Below are 18,940 nucleotides of genomic sequence, written 5' to 3' on the forward strand. Positions count from 1 at the left end.
CTCGTGGGGGGCAGGACTCCTGGGTTCTGTCCCAGCTCTGGGAGGGCAGTGGGGTCTAGTGCTTGGAGCAGGGGGCTGGGGGCCAGGACTCTTGGCTCTATCCCAGCTCTGGGAGGGGAGTGAGATCTCGTGGGGGGCAGGACTCCTGGGTTCTGTCCCAGCTCTGGGAGGGCAGTGGGGTCTAGTAGTTGGAGCAGGGGGCTGGGAGCCAGCACTCCTGGGTTCTATCTCAACTCTGGGAGGGCAGTGGGATCTAGTGGGGTGGGTAGGTGGGCAGGACTTGTGGGTTCTATCCCAGCTCTGGGAGGTGAGTGGGGTCCAGTGGTTACAGCAGGGGGGCTGGGAACCTGGACTCTTCCTGAGTGGGGTCAGGAAGGGGGTGAGTCTCATAGAATCAGGGCTGGATGGGACCTCGAGCTGTCACATCCAGACCCCTGCGCTGAGGCAGGATCATACAAGCATGGACCAGCTCTGCCAGAACCCCCAGTCAGGGATCCCATGACCTGCCCCCAGAAGCCCGGTCCAGAGCTGAACAACCCTGAGAGCAAGAATGTATTTCTCCTACCCAGCCCAAACCTGTTCGGCCTTGAGTGGAGAACTGACCCCCGTTCTCTGCAGACAGGTTGGTCTCAGGTCCCCCTCAGTCGGCTTCTCTGCAGAGTAAACAGGCCCGATGTTCTAACCTCTCCCCCGAGGTCGGGCTTTCTGAACGCGCCCAGAATGTATTAGCCTTGGCCACACCTGCCTCGTGCTGCTGACTCATATTTAACGGATGCTCCACTGTAGCCCCCGGCTCCGTTTCACCAGTGCTCCCACCGAGCCGGCCGCTCCCCGATTTCACCTTCGCTTTCATTTCTCTTTGCACTCGTCTGTACTGAATCTCAGCTTGTTAAATTCAGACCAGTTCTCCCCTTTGCCAGTTCTGCCCCTGCCCCCACCCAAGTGCTTGCAACCCCTCCCCGTTGGGCTTCACCTGCAATCTTCATCTGCGTATTTGCCACTCTGTGAACCAGGTCAGTAATGAAAATATTGACCAGTCCTGGACCCAGCACTGACCCCTGCGGTACCCCACCTGATACAGCCTCCCCGCTGGCCAGTGAGCCCCGGTACCGAGTCTTGGAGGACGAGTTTCACGTCCATCTTATAGCAATTTCATCGCAACCCCATTTCTCTAGGGAACGTCACATGGGACCGTGTCAAAAGCCTTACTAAAAATCAAGCTACATCACAGCTACAGCTCCCCTCCCCCCCCCCGCCGCGCCCCCGTCCCCAGCCAAGAAGGCAATGAGGTTGCTTGTTCCAGGGAATCCCTGCTGGCTGCTCCTCCTATCCCTAAGGCCAGGGGGTCTCAAACTGGGGCTCGGGACCCTCAGGGGGTCGTAACATTAATTACAGAGGGGTTGTGAGTTGTCAGCCTCCGCTACCAGCTTTGCCTCCAGCATTAGACGGTGATAGATATATTGAAAAGTGTTTGTAATGTACAAGGGGGTGTCGCACCGCGGGCTTGCTTTGTGAAAGGGGTCCCCAGTACGGAAAGTTTGAGAACCTCACCTAGCGCTCACAAGCTGATCCTTCCCAGCTTCCAGGCACAAAGCCAGGCTCCCGCGTCTCTTAACTCCCCATTCCTGTTTGTTCCCTTTCTCAGGGCAGGTGTCACGTTTTCCTCTCTCCAGCCCCCTGGACCCTCCAGCGGTGGCTGGGTCTCAGTTCTGGATTGCTTCGGAGGGGTGAATTTCACCAGGCCCTGCCGACCTGAATCCAGCTCACCTCTCCAGCCATGTGTCTCGCTGGGCCTTGCCTGGTGGGGCCCGGGGTAATACAACCCGTGTGAAGTATCCGCTCGCCATTTACTGCCTTAGTGGAAACCTGCCAAGCTCTCCTGCCCGGCCTCCTCGCCTGGGGCAGTCTGCAGCGGCACCTGTCCTATCGTCCGTCCGGGAGGAGCTGCCGCGCTCTCCAGAACACCTTTCCCGAGCATTCCTCCACTTGGCCGCGCCCCCGCGGTCCTACCTGCGCTTTGACTTGATCCAGCACCCCCGAATCCATCCACCAGCTCCTCCAGCTGCTGCACCCTCTCCTCCAGGGCTCCTGGGGCGCCGCGCCACCCCCGGGGAAACTCAGGCTCACCGGGCTGCTGGTAGTTGCGGATGTCGGCGAGGGCCGGCGGGTCCGGGGCCAGGGGATCCTTGATCAAAGGGGGCTCAGCCAGGTCCCCTCTCCACCAGGGTGTACGGCATGGGGAAGGGGTCTGGAAGGCCACGCAGGCGGGACTGAATGGGGGAATGGTGCCACAGCGTTGGTCTAATCCTGCCACCCCTCACCTCGCCTGGCTCGCCCGTCCCGTGGAAACCCATGGCTGCCTGGCCCTGGATATGAGGGTTACTGGGGCTGCGCGGGAGGGGGGAGAGATAAATGGGGCTCCGTGTGCCCAGCCTCGCTGCTCCCTGGAGAACCCCTCCCAATACTCGCCGTCCCAGACAGCTCAATCCGGTTCCCAGCAGCCGCCAGGGGCACCTGTTAGATGGCTGGCGCACAGCCCAGCCTCTGCTGGACGGATGCAGAGCTGCCCTGATGCGTGTCATGGGCTCTAGATTGCTAGGAGTTAGGGGAGATTCCCTTCCAAAGGTGCCTGTGCCTGGAGCCAGGGACCTACACCTGTACCACCAGGAGGCTGGGCAAGGCCGCAGGGCTGGTAAATCCACAGAGCCTTTGGTGACTGCAGCAGGGACGGCTGGGTGAGAGAAGAGACCTTCCCAGACCTCAGCAAGCCGAGCCACATCACCTCCATGCGCAGGGTGGGGGCTGATACCGGGGCCCCTCCCCAATAACCCCATCCATGCTCAGCTCACATGCCATCTTCCCTAGGGACACCGAATCCAGCCTGCACCCAGCGCCCGCCAGCCGAGCCAAGGGTGGGCGCAGCTCCAGAGCACAGCCAACAGCTGGTTCCCCGTGCCCAGCAGCCAGTGCAAGGGCAGCCTGTTGGCCAGTCCTGTCCTGGCACTGGCCATGGTAAGCGGCCGGCAGGCTGGGCTCAGACGAGAGGAGGAATTGTGTGCAGATCAGAGGGGCAGGGGAGGATGGGGGGCTGCCCAGGGTTCCCGGTGCTCTGGCCTTGCTGCGGAGGGCAGCAGGAGCAGTACGCAGCTGCCTGGCCCGGGACAGGAGCACGTGGGCAGCCGTTCAGAGCGGGCCCTGCCCGTCTGTGCCACATCCAGCCAAGCCCTGAACTCTCCCTCCCCACTCCCGCCCCAGCTCCTCCTTGTCTCCGGCCAGGCTCCGGGGGGGTGGCCTCTGGGCACCCAATTCCTCCCAGACTGACTGCCCAGGGAGCGGGGGCAGGCTGAGGCGCTTGGGAGGGGTTAACCCCTAGGCGGTGGCCAAGATGCACCCGGCACAGCTGAGGGCCCACCCCCTGGCCTCATGGGGCAGTGGAGTGGAGCTGGCCCCAGCAATTAGCGTGGAGGCTGCCAGGGCCCCGCTCGCTCGTTAGCAGATGAGGCCGGGGCAGCCGCGGGGGCAGCTGTTGTTATGCTGCCAGGGCTGGAATTGAGGCCAGGGGAGAGATGGGGGGGAAGGAGAAAGGAGCCAAGGGAGGGCGGTTGGTGGGGGAGAATGGGCTGGTGGGACAGGGCCCAGATGATTGTAGCCGCACCGCTGAGAACAGAGACTGGACTATCTCAGCTCTGGAGGGGAGTGGGCTTTAGGGTTAGAGTGAGGGGGGTGCACGTCCAAGGCCCGGAGAGGCCTGGTCCTGGGGAAGAGCGGGGGGGCGGGGGGATCACATGGCCAGGGCCGCTAGACACTGGCCAGGCCCAGCCCAGTGACCAGCCGATCCCAGATCTTCCAAGAGGATGGCCTGGCCTGTCGGTCTGTCCCAGCCCAGGGGCAAGCCCCTTCCTTGCCTAATCGCCCCCCATTCTCAGCTTCCCACGTGTCCCCCAAGAACTGCCAGCCCTCCGCGGGGGAGGAGGGGGAGGCAGAATTCTGCGGTGTCCTGCACTCTGCTAAGCGGGGCAATGCTGATTTATGCAGATCTCTCTCCCCGTGCCCCATCTGGAGATGCCCCCCCATCCCATCCCATCCTAGCAGCCTTGGCCAGCTCCTACCTGCCAGTTCTCGCAGTGCCACGGCCGGCGTGGGAACCCGCTGGGGGAGATCTCAGCCGTCTGCCATATCCCTGCAGTGAGAGCGAAGCCCGTCAGGGGCAAGAGAGAACAGGTGCTGCCCTCTGCCAAATGTCACCGCCCATGAAACTGGGGTGTGGGAGGATCTGGATGGCTGTGTGGGGCCAGGCTTGGGCTAGCAGGGGCGTGGGTCAGAACTGAGGGGCACAGGCAGAGCTGTGTATGGGGGATCCCAGGCTTGAGCTAGCAGGGGCCGCGGGTCGGAACTGATGGCACCGACAGAGCTGTGTATGGGGAACCAGGCTTGGGGTAGCAAGGGGCCCTAGGTCAGAACTGAGGGGCACCGCCAGAGCTGGTTATGGGGGGAACCCAGGTCTCGGGGTAGCAGGGGGCGCGGGTCAGGACTGAGGCACCGGCAGAGCTGTGTTGGGGGAGCCCAGGCTTGGGTAGCAGGGGCCGTAGGTCGGAACTGAGGGGCACCGGCAGAGCTGGGGGGGGGGGGGGGAGCCCAGGCCTGGAGTAGCAGGGGCCGCGGGTCAGGACTGAGGGGCCCGGCAGAGCTTGTGTGTAGGGGAGCCCAGGCTTGGGGTAGCAGGAGGCCGCGTCAGGACTGAGGGCACGGCAGAGCTGTGTATGGGGGGAGCCAGGCCTGGAGTAGCAGGGGGCCGCGGTCAGGACTGAGGGGGCACCGGCAGAGGCTGTGTGGGGGGGAGCCCAGGCTTGGGTAGCAGGGGCCGCAGGTCGGAACTGAGGGGCACCGGAAGAGCTGTGTGGGGGAGGAACCCAGGCTTGGGGTAGCAGGGGGCAGCGGGTCAGGACTGAGGGGCACCGGCAGAGCTGTGTATGGGGGGAGCCCAGGCCTGGAGTAGCAGGGGGCCACGGATCAGGACTGAGGAGCACCGGCAGAGCTGGGGAGGGAGACAGTTCTGAGCTTAGGGGGCAGAAGGCAGTGGTGGGGAGTCTCCCGCTGCTGCCAGGTTCTAGCTCAGGGAGGACACCAGCAGAGCCCCTGAGAGGGCAGCCCGGGTGCCCGAGCTGGGGCAGGCAGGAACAGCTCCCTGCGGGCACAGGGCTCACCAGGAACTTGCTGGTCGCATTTCCGGGCAGGCTGGCGAAGGTGATTTGCAGGTCGAGGGGCAGCAGCAGGCTGAGTGCATCCCGCAGGCCGCCCCTCTCCAGGAGCACAGCCGGACGGCAGTCCACGAAGAGCACCAGGCGGTGGGGCTGCAGGTCGAGGGCCAGCCGGGCCCAGCGGCCCTGGGCCAAAGGGCTGCCTCCAGGGAAGAGCAGCGAGGCGGGCTCCATGCTGGGCCCAGCACGGTAGTCCAGATGCAGCTGGTTGGCACGAGCGCTGGATACCAGTTGCAGCAGCGGGCGCCCGTCCCGCGCGGCGGCAGCCGGCGACACCAGGGAGATGAGGGTGCCCACCGAGCCCCGGCTCTGCCTGGCCACGAAGTGGAAGCCCAGGGTGCCCTGGGAGCTGGCCAGCAGGTAGATGGCGTAGTCCCAGGGCAGCGTCAGGTGGGGCACCTGCTGGCGGAACTTCCAGGCCGGCGTGCCCGGCTCGGGGCCCGCGGCCCTGCTGACGCCCCGGACGGAGCGAGTGACGTTCAGCGCCTCCAGCAGGTCAATGACTGCAAAGCAAGCAGCGGTGAGGGGGTTAGCAATGTGGATCTCTCCTGCCCCCCACTTTCTCCCCAGCCCCCACTCCCCCTCTGTCTGCAGAGCCGTCGGCCCAGGTGGGACTTTGGGGGTCTCTCCTGGGACCTCCCGGTCCCCACTTTCACGCTGAGTCCCTGGCTGGAGCGATGCCAAATCCCAAGGGGCCTGGAGCCTACCCTGAGCAAAGGGGAGCTGGGGACCCTAACGAAACCTGCCCCCAGCCAGCCCTGGGCCACTGGCCCCGTGCACGGTGACCCAGTGGGAGCCGAGAGATGGAAGAAATGGGAAGGAAGAGCCCTGTCCTCGCCTGCCCCATCCCCTCACCTCTGTGCGGGACTGCGGCTGGGGCTGGATACTGGTGCCCTGGCACAGACCCTGCTGGGCTGGGGGGTTGAGGGGGGGGGGGTCACCTGAGGAGTCTCCCAGGCTATGCTGGGGATAGTGCCAGGGGCTCTGTACTCATGCAGCCTGCAGGAGCCCTGTGCCTGGGAGCCCTGCTGAGAAAGGTGGAGGGAGTGGAGGGCTGCCTGGGGGGCAGTGGCAGGAGAGGCGGAGAGAGAGACACCTTGGATCTCACTGGGATTCACTCTGCCCCCAGCCCAGTAGGGTCTGTGCCTGGGGATCCCGGCACCAGGATCCCCCAATCTCAGCCCAGTGGGATCCATGCCCCAGGGCACTGGCAGCAGGATTTGGCCCTCGTGTCTTAGTGTCCCCACATCTATGAGATGCCAGAGGTAGGAACATCAGGAGATGGCCCCGGGAGGGGCGTGGGGGACCAGCTGCACAGAGTCTCCGCGTTCTCAGCCACACGTCACCGGGGCACCCGGACGCCTGGGTCCCAGCCGGCAGGCCCTCTGGAATGAACAGGCCCCAGGGGAATCCAGCCCGTGCCAGGCCGCAGGCCCTGGGCCTCTGGCTCTGGCCACGGTTCATGAGATCGCGTGGGAATGAAGGGGACAGCTACCCCGGGGAAGAAGAAACGTGACCTAGGTACGAAGCGCTGACCTCTGGCGCCCCTTGAGCCCGCTGGGGGCCACCCTCTTCCAGAGTTCAGCGCCAGGAGCCTTCCACAATGGAACCCCCGGTGCACCAAGCCAGCCCGAGCCCCGCAATTGAGAACCCGCCAGACATCCAAACCCGCGCTTTCCAGCAGGCGGAGCCCTAGCCCAGCGGGGCCCCCGGAACGGGCGCGGATTTCCCGAGCCCGGAGGGATTCCGGGCGGGGCACGTGGGTCCTCCTCGGCGGGCAGTCGGAGCGGATGGCTCACTCACCGTTTCCATCGCCCGTAGTGGAGAGCGGGTGGAGTTCCGGGGCCGCTCGCGCCCGCCCGCCGGGGCCTGCAGGGAAAGCGCCGCCAGCCCGCACACAGGGCCAGGGGCAGCGCGCCATGAGCCGAGCGAACCGTGGCAGGCGCACGAGCGCGGGAGAGCGGGCAGGATCGGGGCGTAGCGGGCCGGGGTCCCGCCCGTACGCGAGTTTAGGCTGGCGGGGGAGTGGTAGCCCCCGGGGCAGAGCCAGGAGGCAGCGCGGTCAGGGCGCACCGGGGAGGGCGGCGCAGGGCGCACTGGGGAGAGGGGGACCCGCGCCACCCCCACAGCGCAGCCCGGGCTCTGCCATGGCGTAGCGGCGCCGAGGACCGCGCCCGCTCCCTCTTGGGGGCCACAGCGGGGCGGCGCTGGGTGAGCGGACGCTCGGAAGCAGCAGGGCCGGGCGCTCTCCGGTCTCACGTGTCGCCCTCGGTGCACAATGCAGCGGCGGCGGCGGGACCCCTCGGGGGAAGAGGTTGGGCCGGCGCCGGACCCCTCTGGGGCCGGATGCGAAAACCGGAGCGGAGCCGGGCGAAGAGGCAGCGCGGGGGATCCGTCAGAGCTGGCAAGGGGCAGGCGTTCCCCACACCAGGCGCCGGGGACAGCTACTGCCCGTGAGCGCGACAAGAGTGCCGATCCCCGCGGGCCAAGGGCCGAACCAGCCCGGGCAGGGCTTTCCGACCCTCAGGCCGAGCCCCGGCTCTTTCTGAAAACCTTACCCCTTTCCCTGCTTCGGTTCTGGCTGTGAAATAGGGGGTCACGGATCCCCAGCCGCTGCCCTGGGCCCTGCAGGGTCACACACGCTCAGCTGGCTTCACCACCTCCTGGGACCCAATCCTGGCGCCCCAGTTGCCCTGCGTTAGGCTGGGAGCTTTCTTCAGCGAGTCCTCCTGGTTTGGGACACCCAGGGGGGGGGGGAGACCCGCACCCCCAAAGGGAGCAGCGCCCCCCCCCTCCCGCACCTGCCAAGACTCAGCCAGCGGGGCCAGGGAGTCGTTTTATCAGATTCTGGACTGTCACGAGGTCCCCGGCGATGCTCTGGAGCTGCTCCCACCAAGCCAGTCAGGACTTTGGGGAGCCTCCCCCCCCCCCCCAGCAGACTTGTTCAGGGCAAGAAGCTCACACGTCTTTCACCTCCTGGGGGTCTCTCTCCCCTTCGAGCATTCAGCATCCTCTGCCCTCCGTGTGCTTCCCACAGCGAGTCCGCCCGAGCGGGGTCCTGGGGCAGCCAGAGGGTCCCTGCACCCCACTTCGCAGTCAGAGGTGACTCTCAGCCAGCCAGTTAACACAGAGGCTTATTTGATGACAGGAGCACGGGCTAAAACAGAGCTTGTAGGTACCCACAAACCGGACCCCTCGGCCGGTCCATTCTGGGGGGCAGTGAGCCAGACCCCCACGTCTTTGCACTTCTCTCCTCGTCCCCAGCCAGCTCCAGACTAACAACCCCTCCAGCCCCTCTGCTCTGCTTCTTCAGCCCCTTTCCCGGGCAGGAGGTCACCTGATCTCTTTGTCTCCAACACCTTCAGCTGGCACCATTTTGCAGAGAAGGGGCCCAGGCCATCAGTTGCTAGGAGACAGAGTGCCAGGCATTTCAGGTGCACTGCCCTTTGCTCTGCCAGATACTTAAGAACTCCCTAGGGGACACTGAGGCACCAAAACACAATATTCAGAGAAAACATTAAGAACATTCCCAGTTCGTCACATCTCTCCCCTTCGAGACCAAACTGAACAAGGTCACTTCAGCCAGTGACCTGGGGAAGTTCGAACCCACCAACGTTCCCATGGATGCCCCAGCATCTCTCCCATTCTCGGTGTGAGTTATACCAGGACAGTCAGTCTCACGCCTCCTTAGGTTGAGTGTGCTTGATGGCACTCGCAGGCCGCATATGGGAAGGTTTATGCGGCTTGAACCCTTTTGCTACCCCATACCCCTGGGGTTCAGACTGGGAGTTGGGGGTCTTCTCCCAGACGCTCTGGGCTGCGATTCGGGCTCTCTTGGTTAAGAGGCCTCCATCTTGGCCTTGGGCCAGCTCTGGGCTTGGGCAGCCGCTTCCACCTTGTGGCCCAGATACAACACCTCTGCTGTTCCCCACCTTACACTTTCCAGCTTTTACCGTCAGTCCCACATCCTTGAGGCAGCCCAGCCCCCTCTTCACCTGGGACACCTGTTCCTCCAGGCTGGCTGAAGATGCACATGTTATCAGTGTCTGCCAGGGCCAAGTTCTCCATCCCCTCAGCTTGTCTAGAATCTCCCCAGGCCTAGGCATGGGGTCGGCATCAGACACTATGATGGCTTTAAGCTTCGATGGTCCCCGCTAAAGCAGATCATCCTGTCTCCCACGGGTGAAGCCCGTGGGCTGTAAAATGGCTGGATCCCATCTAAAGCCAGCATGTCCTTGACCTCTCTCTCCTGGTTCTGGGCTGCTTTCCCAGTGACTCTGAATGGGGAACACTGATGGGCAGATTGGCTCCCTCCTCAGGGAAGAGATCCACCAGGAGGTCTTCCCCCTTCTCCTCCAATCCTCCCTTTCTGGTCCAGGGTCCCTCACTCTCCTCCCATATCAGCAGCTTTGAAGGGAAGAACCCTGTGGATTCCTGGGGCACCACCAGCTGCCTCCCGATCCCCCCCAGTTCTACTTCCCCTTGGGGAGCCCATTCCTGGGACAGGAATCCCTTCTCCCGCAGGACTCTGTCCCTGCAGCCTTCCCCAAAGGCCAGCAAGTTGGCCAAGCAAGTTCCCTCAGTTTCTCCAAGGAGGGATCCTTCCGCAGCTTGGTCTGGGATTCAGCTGCTGGGGCAGGGAGTGGGACCTGCTCCACTCGCTGGCTGGGGCTGGGGTCACAGCCCCCTGAGCCCTGTCCCTGGTAGCTCCCTCCCTGTTGTGTAATCACTTCCCAGCAGCACGGTCTGGACCAGGCAAACCTGGTTGGCAGCTGACCTGCCCTGCCTGGGTGTCCCCCACTCAGCTGGGGTCTCAGCTCCCCCCGTGCCAGCGCTGCCCCAGGTCCCAGTGGGGGCAGGCAGCGAGCTCTCTGCTCTGGTCACAGCATCAGAGACCAGTGTGAGCCCCCTCTCCGGTGTGCAGGGGGCGGGGAGCATCTCTCTCCTCCCCCTCAGCCCCAGGGGGCTGGTTACAGTTAGGAAGGATCCTGAGCCCAGCAGCCCCCTCCCCCTGCCAGCCAGGTCATTTGCATTTTCACTGACCATTTCCATCCCAGCAATTGGTTCCCTGGATTTTGAATTCAAACCCTCCGCCATTACAGGAGCAGGGCCTGGATCCTGTCCCAAACAGACACAGTCACCCCCCAACAGGGCTCCCAGCCGATATCCTGGAGAACCCCAACGACCAGCCAGCCCGACCCCTCCTGGGTCTGCACAGGGTCCTGGCCATAGCAGGACGAGGGGCTTCACTCAGGGACCTTCACCCAAGTCCCACAGCCCTTCAGCATCTGCGAGCTGAACCACCACTGTTCTCTCTGTCCAGGGTCTCGCCCCCCCAGGCGTGTTACCCACTGACCCTGGGAAGCCCCCTATGTCTCTCCGCTCCATCATCGCCAGTCCATGCTGCTGCTGCTCTTCTCCTTCAGCTTTTCCTCGGCCTCTTGCTCTCTCTCATGGTCCTCTCGCTCTCTCGGGCTCTGCTCCAATCCATCCATCTCCGATCCCCCTGATGGGAACCTGATCGTGAGACCCTTCATCTGGTTGGGACCAGATTCTCAGGGATGCCTGGCTGCTGCTCCAGCTGCTCCCAGATCCTCTTGTAGCCCCATCTGGGTCAGGAATCTGCTCCTCAGAGTGGTCCTCCTCCTCCAACTGCACGATTAACTGTGCCTTGGTGAACTTCCCCATGCGCCTAACCTCTCTTTGTACACAGGATCACAATGTCCTTCTTAAGGGATATGGTGATAGGCCATCACTTCACCATTCCCAAGTGCTCTGGACTCACAGACCTGTGTGCTCTTGACTCCCCCATGGTTTCCAGGAAGAACCCCTGGTGTGCCAGCCCTTCTCGTGATCACCACCTCTTTGCCAGGGTCGAGCTGCAGACTCTCCGCCCTGGGACTGCTTCTGCAATCCCAGGAAACCCTGCTACTGCAAAATCCTTCTTCTCTCCCAGAGTCGAGCGGCAAGCTCCTCTGCCCCTGAGACTGCTCGCTCCAGTCCTCAGGGACCCGTTACTCCACAGTCCTTCTTGCTGGTCACACACTCCCAGAGGTTAACCACCCCTGAAACTGTCCCTCTCTGAGCCTTCAGCACACCTGGTCCTCATTATCCCCCCTTTGTTTTACTGCTGCCCCAGTCACTTACTGCAAGAAGCACCATTCGCGGGTGCAGTACATCCACCGCTGCCACCAGTTGTCACAGAGTCCCCAGGCGATGCTCTGGAACTTCTCCCCACCAAAGCCAGTCAAGAGACTTTGGGGAGCCTTCCTCCTCCCTGGAGCAGACTTGTTCAGGGCAAGAAGCTCACAGCTTCACCTCCTGGGTCTTCCTTGGAGCATTCAGCATCCTCTGCCCCCCTCCGTGCGCTTCCCACAGCGAGTCCACGCCAGTGGCGGTCCTGGGAAAGCCAGAGGGTCCTGCACCCCCACTTTGCAGTCAGACATGACTCTCAGCCAGCCAGTAACACAGAGTTTATTCAATGACAGGAACAGGGTCTAAAACAGAGCTTGTAGGTACAGAACTGGACCCCTCGGCAGGGTCCATTCTGGGGGCGTGAGCCAGACCCCCATGTCTGCACGTCACTCCTCGTCCCCAGCCAGCTCCAGACTGAAACAACCCTGTCCAGCCCCTCCTCTCTGCTCAGCCCCTTTCCCAGGCCAGGAGGTCACCTGACCTCTTTGTCTCCAACACCTTCAGCTGGCACCTTGCAGAGAAGGCCCAGGCCATCAGTTGCCAGGAGACAGAGTGCCAGGCATTTAGGTGCACTGGCCCTTTGCTCTGCGCAGAACCACACACCCTTATCCCACCACCTAGATACTTAAGAACTGCAGAGGGGACACTGAGGCACCAACACAGTATTCAGAGAAAACGTTAATAACATTCCTGGGCTTGGACACCCAGGGGAGACCCTCACCCCCAAAGGGAGCAGCCCCCCCACCCTCACCTGCCAGGACTCAGCCAGCAGGGCCAGGGAGTCGGGTTATCAGATGTCTGGACACAGCTTGGAAAGTCCTTGGTTAGCCCAGAGAAGGGGAAGTTACCGCCTGTCTCGGCCCCCAGCCCCCTGAGCCTGGACTGTTTCCTCCGTCCAGCAGCCCCCATCTGGCCCCTCTTCTGTTCTTTGTGGGCATCCTCCCCTGACCTCTTCCCAGCCCCTGGGTCCCCAGCTGGTCACCCGGCCGGCTTCCTGCCGGGGGCTCCATAGGCATTAGTTGCCAGGGGCCAAATGTTCCCTTTGAATGGCCGTTGTCTTCTCGGACTCTCCATGAGGGCCCAGGTCCCAGGCAGGTGGGGTCAGTCACACCTCAGTCTCTGCAGTGGGAAACAACCTTTTCCCACCACCTACCTACCAACCATACAGCATGTGAGGTTCTGAGTGTGTCACATCTCATTGAAAGGTGACAGGGCCACAAAGAGTTGTTAACTCCCAGATGGACCTGACCCAGGGCCCAACTTTAGAGCCTGGTTAGGCAGATCTGTAAATGAACAGAGCTTTGAAATGCAGCCTGCAGTGTTAGAGGCAGAAGGGTGGGTGTGTGCTCAGGGCTTGGGATGGAACAAACAAGTCTTGTCTATTGCTGTGGCTTTGATTCAGAGATCAAAAAAAGGAGCATTAACATTTAGGAAGACACTGGAGGGAACTAGTGTTATTGTCTCTGTGTCTCTGGGAAGGTTGTGGCAACCTGTATCCGAACTGTTTAATGGATAAATTACCCTGTGCTAATTGCCAGGCTGTTTGGGAGAAGGAGTTAAGCCTATTGTTTTCTCAAGCCGAAAGGCTGCTGGAAACGTATAAAAACCCTGGGACATGATCCTGCTTCATCTCAGATCTGCTTTGGGTTTCAAGAGGGGGAAACCTTGAGCCACAAGGATTGAGATCCCCAATCACTGACTGTAGCCACCCTGAACATGGACATTGGGCTATAACCTGTGGACTATTTCTGAAAGGACTTTTGGCAACTACAAACTCGCTATCTCTGCTAGGTAACTGGACCTCAAGAAATTGAACTCAAGTCTTTCTGTATATTGATCCTTCAACCAACTCTCTCTCTCTTTTTTCTTTTTTAATTAATGTTAGTTTTGTTAATAAGAATGGGCTCTAAGTGTGTATTTTGGGTAAGATCTAAATTATCATTTGACCTGGGTCTGGGGCTTGGTGATTGGGGATCGAGGGAACCTTTTTCTTTTACTGAGGTGTTGGTTTTCATAACCATTCGTCCCCATGACGAGCGGCCCTGGTGGTGATCCTGGGAGACTGGAGTGTCTGAGGGAATTGCTGGTGTGACTGGTGGTTCGCCAGTGGGGTGAGACCGAAGTCCCCTCTGGCAGGTTTGGTGCTTTAGAGGTGGAGAACCACCCACCGGCGGCTGTAACTGCCCTGCTCTGAGCGATTTGTCCTGAACTGACACTCTCAGTTGTGTCCCACCACAGACAGCGTCATTACACAGCACATGGGGAAACTGAGGCACATGCAATATTACATAAGAACATAAGAACGGCCGTACTGGGTCAGACCAAAGGTCCATCTAGCCCAGTATCTGTCTACCGACAGTGGCCAATGCCAGGTTGCCCCCAACGGGGCTGACCTAACAGCAGTGACTCACGTCGCTCTCTCTTCTGCCCATCTTCTCCATCCTCCTGCACCCCCACGCTAGCGCACACTTCCCTTCACTCATCCTCGGCTATACATCTTATGGCTTCACCCCATAATTCATCCCAGCTCTTCTCTACAAAACCTGTTCTCTCACGTCCGCCTTCACAACCTCCTCAGCAAGAGTTCCACAAATTGATCGTGCGCGTGTTTGAGAAGCACTTCTTTGATCTTTGTTTTTCCTCCTGTCTTTTTTGCCGGTGCCTCCGTTCTCTCTCTCATCCGGCAACAAGTAAATAACTTTTCCTACGCTACTTTCTCACACTCACCTTCATGATTTATTACACCTCTACATATACCCCCCTTGTCTCCACTTTTCCCAAGCTGAAAGAGTCCCTAGCCTCTCTTAATCTCTCTATATGGGCCCCTTCAACCCCTAATCATCTCTTAGCTGCCCTTCCCTCTGATCTTTTCTAGGTGCCAGTATATTTTTGAGCATGAGGACGACCCAATGTGTATGCATCATTCGCTGAATGTGGGGAAGCTGTTCTATATCAAGCGACAAATAATTCATTTCTCAGTCTTCATTCTCTAGCTCCTTTCTTAATGACTTCCTAATCTGTTTGCGTTTTTTTAACGGCCCTCTGCACCACTGCTATGGCGTCCTTCACGAGAACTATCCATGACTGCGCACCTCCAAGTTCTCTTTCCTGAATTGTTGTAGCCTTAACTTACTCCCACATATTGTCTGTGTAATGGGCAGTTATTTTCCCCATGTGCATTACCTTTAATTTATCACCTCTAAAATTTATTTCCCATTGTTGCCCAGCTCACTTAGTTTCTGTGCAGCATCTTTCTTGAAGTTCGTTCACAGCTTCCTGCGCCCTTGGGTCTTCTTAAATATCTTGAGCGCTAGTTTATCGAAACTTTCACCCACTGTTTAACCCCTCTCCAGCATCACTTATGAACTACAGCTTGAACTAGGAATTGCGTCCTAGACTGACCTCTTGGGAACCAGCCACATTAGTACCCCCTCTCCATCCTGAGATGTATACCATTAACTTCCTACCCCTGTTGCCCTGTCTTTAACACTTTCCATACCATGAAAGACTTCACCTTTATTACGCATAAACTTAATCTTAGTGCTAAAGCTGTGGTGAGGGGACCCTTATCAAAGCTTTCCTGAATAACGTTAACTCATGTACACTGGAATCCCCCTTGTCACTATGCATGATTGACCCCATCCACAAAGACCTATACGATTTACAGACACAATTCTTTTGCAAGAGAACAGTGCTAATTTTGCCCACAGTTTACTGTTCTTCTAGTTCTGATATTTTCTTCTTTACTATTCGCTTTCCACTTAATTTTCTCAGAACTGATGTCAGACTTACTGCTCCGTCCGTAATTGCCAGGTCACTCTGAGCCCTTTTTAAATATTTGCTTACATTAAGCTATCTTCCAGTCATTGGGTACAGAAGCCGATTTAAAGGACAGGTTACAAACCGTAGTTAATAGTTCTGCAACTTCACATTTGAGTTTTCAGAACTCTTGGGTGAATGTCATCTGGTCCCGGTGACTTGTTAATGTTAAGTTTATCAATTAATTCCAAAACCACCTCTAGTGACACTTCAATCTGTGACAGTTCCTCAGATTTGTCACCTACAAAAGCCAGCTAAGATTTGGGAATCTCCCTAACATCCTCAGCCATGAAGACTGAAGCAAAGAATCCATTTAGTTTCCCTGACTATCATCTTTAACTGCTCCTTTTGTATCTTGATCATCCAGGGGTCCCACTGGTTGTTTAGCAGGCTTCTGCTTCTGATGTACTTAAACATTGTTACTACTTTTGGAGTTTTGGCTAGCCATGCTTCAAATTCCTCTTTGGCTTTTCTTATTATACTCTCACACTCAGTTTGGCAGTTTTTATGCTCCTTTCTATTTACCTCACTAGGATTTGACTTCCACTTTTAGAAAGATGCCTTTTTATCTCTCACTGCTTCTTTTACATGGTTGTTAAGCCACGGTGGCTCTTTTCCTGTGTTTTTTAATTTGGGGGAATATATTGAAGTTGGGCCTCTACTATTCATACAGACATTACGGAAAACTCCCACGCTGTCCCAAGGGGTAAGGAAACTCCATTCTTGTCTGTTGAGAGTGTGAGTGATCAGGGCTTGTCTCTCACTGTGCATCTGCAGTGTCCAGCATGATGGGGCCCTGATCTCCGCTGTGTCTGTGCAGCACCCGGCACAATGGGGCCCTGATCTCTGGGCAGGGGCTGTCTCTCACCCTGTGTCTGTGCACAGGGCCCTGAACTCTGGGGCAGGGCCTGTCTCTCGTTATGTGTCTGTGTAGCACCCGGCGCAACAGGGCCCTGATCTCTGGAGTGGGGGCTGTCTCTCGCCCTGTGTCTGTGCAGTACCCAGCACAATGGGGCCCTGATCTCAGATCCATCAGTCACAGGCTTTGGGGCTCTTCCCTCCCCCCATCCCTCCAATCGTCCTCGTGGGCAAAAATGTAAGTCAACAAAAACTGAGCAAAACCCTGGCCACTGTTCTGCCCTGCCCGCCTGACACAAGCCCAGCCTGAGCCGTGTCCTGCTCCCTGGGCAGGGGTGGGCCATGAAGACCCGAACACCCTCCATAGTAGAGAGGGGGGAATTTCTCCACTGGCTAGGCACACACTGCCTTGAGATCCCCACCGGCCTCAGCCATGGGATAGAGATATAGATGGAGGGGGGTCAGTAGCCACAGCACCCCACTGGTCAGTTCTCTGTGGCTAATCCCCTCCTCCCCCAGCTCTGCTGCTTTTACAGATCCAGACTAACACGGCTACCCCTCTGATACTTGACAGCCCTCTATAGTCACTCCAGCAGTGCAAAAGATACTCTGGTCCCATGGTGAGAACAGGGGGCTGGAGACGGATGCTGAGCTGGTCTGTGACTCAGTTTTCCCACCTAGACAATGGGGCTAGTGATGCTGTAACAAAGCGAGGGCTGTCACTGTGCTTGGCCTCACAGAGCTACACAAGCAGGGCTGGCTCAACCATTTTTGCTGCCCCAAGCAAACAAAAAACAAAAAAAAAAGTCGCCCCAAGAATGGCCGGGGTGCCGCCCCTTAGCATGTACCGCCCCAGGCATGTGTTTCCTCCGCTGGTGCCTGGAGCCAGCCCTGGGCATGAGGACAGTGAGGGTACAGCTCGATGTTCTCCCGTCCCAGGCCCCCTGCTGCTGAGCTAAAGGAGAATCTCCATGAGCGGTATAGGGCTTTGGACACAGCTGAGATGTTTCGCTTGCAGCCACTCGAAGGCACATGCACGCCAGCCGGTTGACAGCAATCCTTGGCTGCAGCCCAGTGGGTCAGGACGATGAATGAAGCTGTGCCTAGCGGTTGGAGCTCTCAGGGCCTCGCTACAGGACAGACGGCTCCGTATCTTCTTAGCTGAACCAAGAGAAGGGGCAGGGTGACCTGATCCTGGTCTGGAAGTATCTATGCGAGGAACAAATATTGACTAACAGGCTCATCAGCCAGCAGAGGAAGGTCTAAGACCACCCAACATCTGGACGCTGAAGCTGGACACATTCAGACAGGAAATAGGATGTAAATTGCTAGCGGTGAGCATACGTTGAGAAAACGTATCAGAGTCGGCACCTCTGCTCTAGCCACTAGGCCCCAATTCCCTCCCAGAGCTGAATATAAATTCCTCACGGCCCCACTGCTCTAACCCACTCGACACCCCTCCCCGAGGCAGAACCCAGGTGTCCCTGCCCCACTAACTCTTCCTGCCTGGCTCTGTGCGCCCGAGCGGCCGCAAAGGCCCCAGGGCTGCGCCCTCAACCTGAACATTACACAAAACCACAGCCCGTAGCAGCGCAAAGCCAAGCTGCCCTACGGAGGATGGGGGGCCTGCCCGAACCTCTCGCCTCTGACATAACCCTCCTGGAATGCGGGCGGCCTCTGGCTCTGGCTAGGTGTCTCCTGGTGGTGGGGGGTCTGGAGGAGACAGGTTGGGGCTTGCTCGCAGGGTCAGTCTTGGGCAGCAATCGGGGAGTATTTGCTACCAGATGGGACCAGTTCTGGTGGATGGATCTCACTGGCCCCGTAACAGCAGGATCGAGGGGTCCCTCCTGGCACATCTCTGCTTTGTCCCCCTTTCTTGAGAATCTTGCCTCCAGGTGTGACTCAGTGCCTCTTCTGATGGGTTTTGTGTTGATCTTCCTTCTGCTAGAGCCTTGGGCGGTCAGATCCTCCAGGTCTAGCTGGGAAGGGACAGCAGGGGTAGTGGCCTGGACTCCGTTCCCACCAACAGACCTGGAGCCGATGTCTCCTGGTAGATGGGACAGCTCCAGGCCGGCAGGGCCAGAGGAGAATCTGGAGGGGTTTGATTGACTCCTCCGCATGTTTTGCTTCACCCTTACTGAGGGGAACAGGGCACTGGCTGGGACGTGAGTGACGCCGCAGGTATCCGCAAACCTCCTAAAGGTCTCAGGGGAAACTGAGGCCCATTGCGGGAGCCAATTTGCTCTGGAGGGTTGTGACATTATTGATATAAACTGGGACCATACAGAACATGGTTTGCAACCAACGTCCTGTAGTGGCACCTAATCTTATGTAAATGGGGTCATATAAGCTGTCTAAGACCAGGTTATGGTTGCTGGTTATGATTATGCTGTCTGTGTGTCTGTATCATTTTGTAGTTGAAGTTATAAGTATTAGCTGTATACTGTCTGTATTTCAAATTGATGCTGCAGGTTCTGAGAAACCCCCAGCCAAGTGGTGTTAGTTCTGCTAGCTGCTCTGATGCCCTTAGGACATCACCTACACAATTGACCCATTGAGAGGAGGCAGATAAACCTTGTAACCCAGCAAGTATGCAGAGACTTGCCCAGTGACTCCAGCTCCATTTTGCTGTAAGTTTCACAGTAGAGCAAAAGACGTGTTCTTACACCTGGAAAGCCTATTAAGGCTGATGCCTCATCTCCATTGGTCTCATCCTGCTTCCTACCTCTGGAGGGATTTGCTACAGCTGAAGCTCTGCACAAGGGACTGATGACCCATCCAGTGGGGGATGTTCTGCCAAAGACTTGATT

At 58.7% G+C, this 18,940-nt stretch overlaps 1 protein-coding gene across 1 annotated transcript in view; it reads right to left on the bottom strand.

Moving 5' to 3' along the window:
- The window catches only part of KCP (kielin cysteine rich BMP regulator), a 63,763-nt gene extending 56,584 nt beyond the window's left edge, over window positions 1-7,179 (bottom strand). The window contains 5 exon segments of the mRNA XM_075063427.1: window positions 2,011-2,216; window positions 2,218-2,270; window positions 4,110-4,182; window positions 5,206-5,761; window positions 7,062-7,179. Of these exon segments, the coding sequence (XP_074919528.1) occupies window positions 2,011-2,216; window positions 2,218-2,270; window positions 4,110-4,182; window positions 5,206-5,761; window positions 7,062-7,179 (1,006 nt within the window).
- Window positions 7,180-18,940: the final 11,761 nt, after the last annotated feature.

This window comes from Chelonoidis abingdonii, chromosome 1, assembly GCF_003597395.2.
Source record: "Chelonoidis abingdonii isolate Lonesome George chromosome 1, CheloAbing_2.0, whole genome shotgun sequence".
Lineage (NCBI taxonomy): Eukaryota > Metazoa > Chordata > Testudines > Testudinidae > Chelonoidis > Chelonoidis abingdonii.